The sequence below is a fragment of the Micrasema longulum genome, unplaced genomic scaffold (genome assembly GCF_059751315.1).
Source record: "Micrasema longulum isolate JH-2025_06_02 unplaced genomic scaffold, ASM5975131v1 h1tg000287l, whole genome shotgun sequence".
NCBI lineage: Eukaryota > Metazoa > Arthropoda > Insecta > Trichoptera > Brachycentridae > Micrasema > Micrasema longulum.
The window spans coordinates 344,276-353,080 of record NW_028277491.1 but is presented as its reverse complement, the minus strand read 5'-3'; the positions used below and the strand labels follow the sequence as shown (position 1 = coordinate 353,080).

Sequence of the window (8,805 nt, the reverse complement as noted above, 5' to 3'; positions counted from 1 at the left end):
AACACTTTATATATTGGGTGCATGAAACAGAAAAATCCGGGATGTCAGGAGAATGAAGAACAACTCATAATATCTATAAGATAAACACTAATTTGGACTAATTCTCAAAAATGTTTTCCCTCTCTGTTGAAATAAATTTAAATACTAATTTGGATATTTATTGTGATAATTTTCCTTAAATTTTACAAGATACACATTATTTTAGGTATTTATTGGACATAGACATTTTTAAAGTTTGTGTTACGTATTATGTATATAATTCTCAGACTGAACACATTGTTAAATATATTTATTTTAATTAATAATTAACTCGTTTTTATAAACACTTTAAAATAGACTATTCATTTGAAATAATTCTATCGCATTACACAATTCCCAGTGAACCTGCCTAAAGCATTGCGCCACATAACTGTTTATCCTAATAAAGATTTACATCTGATAATAATTAGTGGTTGTAGATTAAGCACCGAGTGATTTCTGACTCCGGCATATTGTAAACAGCTCCCTGGAGCTGTACGCCGGTATAAAGCATATAAAACGCAACGCGGGTAAAATATATACATTATGAAAGTATTTACAAATGTACAGGTGAACTTAGAGTTCTCTTTAAATCTAAAATATATTAATATTGGGTATATTTGAGTGAACATTTAGCTTAATACTTTATTCTTCTTTATCGGCTGTCAAAATACAATATTTTTCAGGCAGATCGATCTAATTTTACCAGTCAATAAAATATAATAGAAGCATAAACATAGTTCCTATGGTTGCTTACCGGTAATTCCATCAATTATGTACATAGATGAGAATCAATTTCTCAACTGAAATATGCAATACTTTACGATAAATAAGCGTTTATACCAAAAACCTAACTTATACAGCGAGCGTTGATGCAAAAAAATATCTAAAAAAATACTTTTAAAAAAAATAGGTTTTAATTAAAAATATTGATTGATATTATAAAGCAAGGTATAGATCTTTTTTACAATTGAGTAGGTGTATATTTGAAAAATCATTTAACTTATCTAACCTTTTAATGTCTTTTGTGATGGAACGAGGCAAAACTTTTATCAAAGAGATAACTATATATTTGTCAAACAGGCAATTATTAATCACCAGTGACAATATTTTGACAGCCGATTTAGCGTGATGCTTTGTTTACATGTTAGTTTCTCTGGTTTAGATTATATAATTTAATTTCTGGGCTTAATGGTAGGTTGCAATGACTTTGTCATTAAGTTGGTTGCTCTCTTGTGGTGGAGTGTCTGCCTCAGTTCCTCTTGCTACTGTTAATGAGATACTTGCAGCAATGTGTGAGGAGATGTTTCTCCCGATCAGTTGATCCATTCTGGTGGTGACTGACTGCCCCACTTCCCCTTTCGCGTGTGTATACGTCCAGTCCGTACTGACCTGTGTAACGACAATTTATAAACATTTTAAGATTGCCTAAATTCACTAAACTAACTAATGGTCCTCGTGAGTCCTCTACAAAAACGCCTAAGCGCTAATATTTCTTTATTAAAAAAATATTTTTTATATTATCTTAATTACTGAATATGATTTACTTTGTATTTATTTATTTTCACGCAATACAAACATCATGAGTTATTTACAACTTGTTGAAAATGGCCACCAAAATCGAAATATTTGGGTAAATTAGAAGAATGCCAATATTTCCTTTTTTTATTTTTATTAAAAAAAATTCTCAATGTTGTCATTGTGCTGTCATTTTATTTATAAACTTTGTTTTGCAAAAATGTTATTAAAAATAAGACACGACATGTCACATTATGTGACAATAAAGAAAATTAGATAAAACTCTTCCATCAAACTTACAAAATTATTCCCCGAGAAATATTTATAAAAATAAGTTTTATTTATTCATTCAAAATTACACTAGTTTACATATTAATGAACTTATTAAGGCTTTTTAGGCTATGCCCGTGTCAGGCCAAAATAATTAACAATAAAAATACATAGGAAAATTAATTAAATTAAATTATAATGACATGTGATGTAATAGAATAACAATCTAGAAAAAAAAGATATAAGTAATAAATTATAAAATTCCAAAGAATACCATGCAAAAAAGATAATCAGATATAAATTATACAAATTTAGATTCATACATAATCAAATATACAAAATAATGGTATCATTAAAATCAAAAAAAATAATAGTAAAATATAGTAGTATAAAAAAATAAAAAACAAAATAATAGTATCATTGAAATCAATAGAAAAATAATATATATATATAAAAACATAATTGAGATATGTTTTCTAGAAACTCACTCTATACTATTATAGTAAGAAATATAAGAAATAAGAGTAAAAAATAGTATGCCAAATAAGAGCAAGTACTAAATTAAATAATACAAAAATACGTAATGAAAAAACATAAAAATATCAAGATACATATATATAAAGCAAATAAAAATAAAAGTAAAAGTATGGAAGGAAAGTAGATTTGTAATGTTTTGCTAATTCCTAATCTCGAACTTTAAAAAAAATGACAACTTTGTCCCTATCAATGTGCAGAATCCAATTGCAAACATTGGCACTTTATGGCTTCCGGAAGTTGATTTAAAAAAATCGAAGCCAGGAAGGTAAAGTTTCTTTGAGTTAGCTTCAAGTGAGTGGTTGGGCCAAGGTAATTAATCCTTCCCGCTGATCGCGTCTGTATATTTTGCTGTGTCCTGACTATATCAGATATACAGATTTCCAGAAGTTCACAAGTGCCTCTTTAACAAATAGCTGCCGCACATCTAGATCTTTTGTTTGAACAACAGTTCTTTTGAAGGATAGCGTAAAGGAACTTTTTTCATTGTCCTAAGCACGAGTTTTTGTACTTTGAAAACTGGATCCAATACGCTAGCCGCGCTACCCCCCTCCCCCCATCCAATAATTCCATAAGTTGCTATAAATTGGAAAAAAGAGAAGTAAACACTTTTAAGCAATGACCAATCGATTATGTCACGAAGCGATTTAAAAATAAAATTCATTTTTATTAGTTTAGGTGTAATATAATTTACGTGGGAACTCCAGCCTAGGCATTTATCAATATAAACTCCTAAGTATTTGATGTTATCACACTTTTCAATATTAGTGCAAAGGCAGGGGGAATAGAGGGTTCGGGACATGTATGAATAACCAGTACATTGTCGATTTGGATTGGACGTAGGCAGAAGTTAATGTATTTGGTTTTGCTAATGTTTAGGGTCAACAAATTCTCTTCAAGTGATTTGTTTACCTTATTTATGCCAATATTAGCCTTTTCGAGTACTTTATTCCATGTTGGAGCCTTGTAAAATAGCACAGTGTCATCCGCAAACGTAATTGTTTTAGTGGCTGCAGGTATGTCGCAAAGTTTATTTATAAAAATCAGGAAAAAATCTGACCCAAAACACTTCCTAGTGGGACCCCGTGGGTTAAATTTTGAGTTAAACTGTTTAAAGAACCTAAGTTATTGGGCTGCCTAATTATTGTGGCTTGTGTTCTGATGCTTAAGTAACATTTACACCACTTTAGAGCCTTTGCAGTTATCCCTATTTCTTCAAGTAAATTTATTGAAGATTTAATGCTAATCATAAAGATTTACTGCGATATCTATATGTCTTTTTTTTAACAAGAATTAATTAGTTTAATTGACAATACATTGGAAACAACCTCTTATAAGAACTGGCCCCAACAAGTTATCTCACAAAAAAATTAGCTAGACATTAATATGTCAAGCTATTTTTGCTAAACATTTTCTTTCTAATCAATTATGTAATAATTTATTTGAATTTTTTTAAGTTCCTAAATTTATTGACCTTTAAGGGGATTATAACATCAGCAACAATCTGGTTAGACTTTTATTTCCCGGATTAACAACAACGACATAACGTTGTTTAGCAGTCTAAGGCTTATATAACACCTGCTCTTACCTACATTGTTTTTGAATTGATTCAAAATAAAAACTGTTAAGCTCATTTTTCATTTTAAAAATCTTTAATTGACTGCAAAATTCACTTTAAAGCGCATCAGTTATTGAGCTTTTTACCAATTATATTAAAACTGCCTGCTCAAAGTATAATTACATTAAGATTAAAGAAACAGTGGCATAACTTGAGCAAAATTATAGAAAAGAAGTAGTTCGATCATCATACCTTCTTCTGGGAAACTGATTACAAAGGTAACAATGTCATCCGTAACATTGTGGGAGACAAATTTGGAGAGTCTCTTTTCCTCTACTCCATTCTTGTGTAGAGTCGCCATAAAGTCCGTCAGCTGACGAGACATCCTGAACTGGATCTCGACCTCGCGACCAGCAAACACCAAGGCATCCTGAAGATTTGTAAAAATTATTGTGGTATTTTAATGAAAGGGAAAATTCTAATTACGTCGCTGCGAATCTAACAATGCATATTTATTTATACTTTTAACAATTGTATTATTTTTTTTTATACAGAATAATGTTCCCTCACTGTGTAATTCCAAAATGCTAGTCTACGGAAACAATAAATTGATCTACTGTACATTAAGTCAATAAAATTATTTTATTTTAATAAATGTTCTCAACACAGAAGAGAGTAGGTATTTACAGGTCTGTGTAAAATTCAGCATTCTGCTTATGTTTGAAATAAACATAAATAGATTAGACATTTCCATTAACACACATTTAGTACAACAACGTTTTCATAACTTAAGACATACTGCATACAGAGCCTTCTGTAAACCTCTGTAGAGAGTGTAGACTAACTGAGTAGTAACTACATAAACATTTTTGAATTAATGTTGCAATATATTTTTGTTTTTGCACTGAGTTCATTTTAAAAGCGTGTAAAAAAAAAATTAGTCTGGTGAAAAATATATTTTCGATATGTTTTTATATACAGAGATAGAAAGAAAGTAAAATCCAGAGATAGTTAGTATTACGATTACCTGATGAGTGATGGGTACGAGGCCAAAGAGTCTGGTTGCCTTAGTGGGACCCCATTCTCCGCTGGCGCAGTCAGGGAGAGGAACCATTACAGTCTGCAGCTCTGCGCAGCAAATCTAACCAACAAACTTAGACAATTAACCAAAAATCATATTATTCTTATAATATATAACTTGTGAGTAGGGGGTTGCACTCCATGTGGACATTTATTTTATTTTGATTTATTAACCCCGTGTGCCAACACAGTGCTTTTTCACCTTACAATAAAAATGCCATATTTGGTAGAAATAAACACTACAAATAATTCAATGAAGACTTCCTACGTGCTTCAGTGCTATGGGAAGTTGGATATAAAAAATGTTTTCTTACGCGAGGTAAAAATTAAAGCATTAAATTGTATGGCGAAGTTTCTTGAAGATGTATAGAAAAAAATGATTTTAATTAAAACGAACTAAAAGTAGACGTCACTCCGAATTTGCCAATGATAGTGTTGTGATATATTTCCAGTTTACGGGAAGCCAATTCACCAATTAGCAGACTCACTGAAGAGAACTTGTGATGTCACTTGCGGAGTAATTTCAAAATTTCAAAACTTTAAAAAATCGTAGCGCTGTATGATATTTATAATTTTTTTTTAATTAAGCTTAGTTTGATAGTCTATTAACAAATAAAAAAAAAACCACTGATCTTCTTCATTATCAAACTACTAAAAATATATTCTCTTCTGTACATATTATAACACATCAATTAAAGCATATGCTAATAAACAAAAAATATTAAATCAATATTTCCTAAATAAAAATAGTAAAAAAATAATAATCATGTTTGTATGCCGTTTATCTATTAAAAATAAAATAAAAAATAAATGATAATACCCACATAAATAATAATACCAAAAAAAAAAATTCCAAAACTCGATGTTCATGCAAAAGAAAATTACACTATGAAATATGAAACAATGAAAACTTTAAGAACAGGAAAAACACAACTTTATTTACCATTGTATTATAGCCCTTAAAATATAGCTTGATTAAAATAACAGCTGTCAAACTAATGTCACTAGTGATGGGAAATTATTGATCACTGATCATGTACCGATCAAATTGATTTTATCAGTTTTCTCATGTAAATATGAGACTCTGTTTTCGAAAATTGAAATAAAAATGCAAAAACAAGCCTATTATAGTGTGTTTAAGACAATTATTTACCAAAAAAATAAGACACTAAATACTTTTTTTCATGAATAACAACAAATGAATTATTTTTTATTCGATAGATTTACATTGATCAATTTGTCTCATCCCTAACATTTTTGCAAAATGACGTAACCTTGTAAGAACGTCGTTAATAATAGGTTTATTTTAGTTTTAAAGAAGATTTTATATAATTATGTTGATTTATATGTCAAGCATTGTATTAAAAAAATAAATTAACATGCCAGATACAAATGATTTTTCGTGTGTCAATATAAATTACTCCTTAGACGTTACTACAAAGTTATGTCCTCACTTTTGCTGACAACTGTCATTCTAATCAAGCTATATTTTAAATCTCACCTTAAATTTGCAAACACTCTTAAACTTCATAGGTTCTCCAGTAAGATACTCCTTGGGTGTGACGGCGTTGGCGAATATATCTAGCAGGAAGGCTCCACTGCACGGCGCGTGTACACGGAATGAGACTACATTTCCTATCACCGACTGGAAACAGAAAAAAAAATTTATTTTTTATTAATCTGTTGACATCATAAGCCCTGTAGACGCCTAGACATCGCAAAAATGTTCTCCATCTCAAACAAACAAATTATGGCACTTCCCCGAGTTGGCAGAAAGTAGGCCACTCTGTTTACATACAGACCTCGCTTCCACAACATTTATACATCTTCTCAGGCATGCATGCTGATTATTCCGACTTTTGACATGTCCATCCTGAAGTACTTGTAGAATTTGGTTATGCCATGTCTTTCTTGGTCTTCCTTGCTTTCTGCATCCATCAACATTCACATCGTAAATCTTTTTAGCTGTTCTTTCGCTCTGTGTTTAAACTAATACAGAACCCCTCTTTTGATTTGATGATAATGCTTGTGACACATTTAACTGTAGCTTAATTTCCTAATTATCTTGACGATTTACCTGCATGACAAATCTCTTCAGGCTGACTCCATCAAAGCCGTCTCCTTCAGTATCGTAGAACTTGAGGTTATAGTGGAAGATAAGGGTACTCTGCATGTGTGCTGGCATTGCTATTCTTACAGTGGCAGCTCCTACAAACAACAATACTTATTTTTGACTTTTGTACAATACATATTTACACTGGCGGATTATGAGCAATATCTTCCGACAAACCAGCGTTCACAGTTTGTACAGATTATTTTGAACAACTAAATAAACGTTAGTGGGCATAGTGCTTGTACATATCAACAGGCCATTTAAAAATACTAATGACATTTAAGGAATGCACAAGGACAGGTAAGGTGTTTGGATGGGGACAGGAAGAGGATCCAGGAAAATAATTTTAAATTTTTAAATGATTCATAAAAATAAAAATATTTTGTTTTTTTTAAACAAAAAAGATGTGGCCTTTTTTGTTTTCTAATTAATTACCAGTTAACAATATTCGCTTGACCAAATTTTTGTGGACAAATACTGGACTTCATTCCCTAGGAAGTTATTAAGATTAACATATAACAACCATCCAGTCTTTCAGTCATTGTCTACAAAAATTTTAATAAAACTCAAAATATTTTTGATTAAACCAACTGGTCCAAGGAGTATAAAAATTGAAAATTATTTTCAGCCATTGCCTTACATGAGGTGAAATAATTTATTCAGACGAATCTCTCCCTCATCAATTATTAAGGTTTTAGCTCTTTAACTTCACTAAAATCAACGGTTGGAAGAATAAATGAAATATGAATTATCAAACATAGGCAGATTGGTGAATTTCAGACAGAGTGTAAAGTGGCTGCTCAAACCGACCAGTGACAGGTCACAAGTCCTGTAAATGTCTTGACTTCCATATTTCCTTCTCAAAGAAGTTCTCCATCTATGTTTAGCCTATCAATATTATAAAACATTTTATTTTTCCCATTTCATATACTAAGTGTAGGAAAAGAGGAACGAGTATTAAGGTACATATTATTTTCACTAAGAATTAGTTTGCCTCTGCCCATGTGGAATACCTGTGGCGTCGGTGTACATGACAGCTTTGGTGTTGGCGTCGCTGAAGTACAGGCCGTAGCGGAAGAAAAGAGAACGGACAAATGGCAGTTCCTCGAAGTCCCGCAGAGTGATGGGAGTCTTGAGGAGTTGCCAGTCGGCCTGCAGGGGGAAGAACTCGTAGATGAACTCGCGTGGGTCCGTCAAGAAGTAATGGTCGTCGTATTCATATCTGGAATAGACGTAATTCTTTATTTATTTGAAAAAATATTCCTAATTTGTGTCCGTTTTTGGTTTTGTAGTTACATATTTCAAAATACAGCAGTGGATTCTACCTCAAACTGTCACTTTTGCCTTTGTTCCCGGGTTTCGGAGCTTCCTTGGCGTTAACCAGATGTCTGGCTCCCCAGTTGCACTGGACGAAGCGCCACGCCCCGGCCACGTACACAGCGTTCCAGGAGTTGCGGAATCTGTTGTCTTCGAAACGCACCCCGGGCTGGTAGCCCGCCGACTTGCTGTACCCCTTAATCACCACACAGTGAAGACCGGCGTAACTGGTAACAAAATATACAAGGTAATGTTTTATAAACACAAATCTCATTTAATATGTGCTTTTTTGTTTGGTTTTAAGGGTCATTCATTATTAAGAAGGTTAGCGACCACGCCTGACACAAAAACACGTTTATCAAAAATAGACGTGTCAACAATACCTCAAGCGACGCGA

The 8,805-nt window shown here is 32.0% G+C and overlaps 1 protein-coding gene across 4 annotated transcripts in view; it reads right to left on the bottom strand.

The window, feature by feature from the left end:
• Positions 1 to 1,197: 1,197 nt before the first annotated feature.
• Hil (peptidase hillarin) overlaps positions 1,198 to 8,805 on the bottom strand; it is a 168,768-nt gene continuing 161,160 nt past the window's right edge. For all 4 annotated transcript variants that reach the window (XM_088224489.1, XM_088224488.1, XM_088224491.1 and 1 more), the window contains exons 10-16: positions 8,417 to 8,635; positions 8,105 to 8,313; positions 7,056 to 7,186; positions 6,480 to 6,623; positions 4,926 to 5,039; positions 4,151 to 4,328; positions 1,198 to 1,410 (exon numbers count right to left, since the gene is read on the bottom strand). In XM_088224489.1, coding sequence (XP_088080615.1) covers positions 1,271 to 1,410; positions 4,151 to 4,328; positions 4,926 to 5,039; positions 6,480 to 6,623; positions 7,056 to 7,186; positions 8,105 to 8,313; positions 8,417 to 8,635 — 1,135 coding nt within the window. In that variant the 3' untranslated portion in view covers positions 1,198 to 1,270. The remainder of the gene's footprint in view (positions 1,411 to 4,150; positions 4,329 to 4,925; positions 5,040 to 6,479; positions 6,624 to 7,055; positions 7,187 to 8,104; positions 8,314 to 8,416; positions 8,636 to 8,805) is intronic.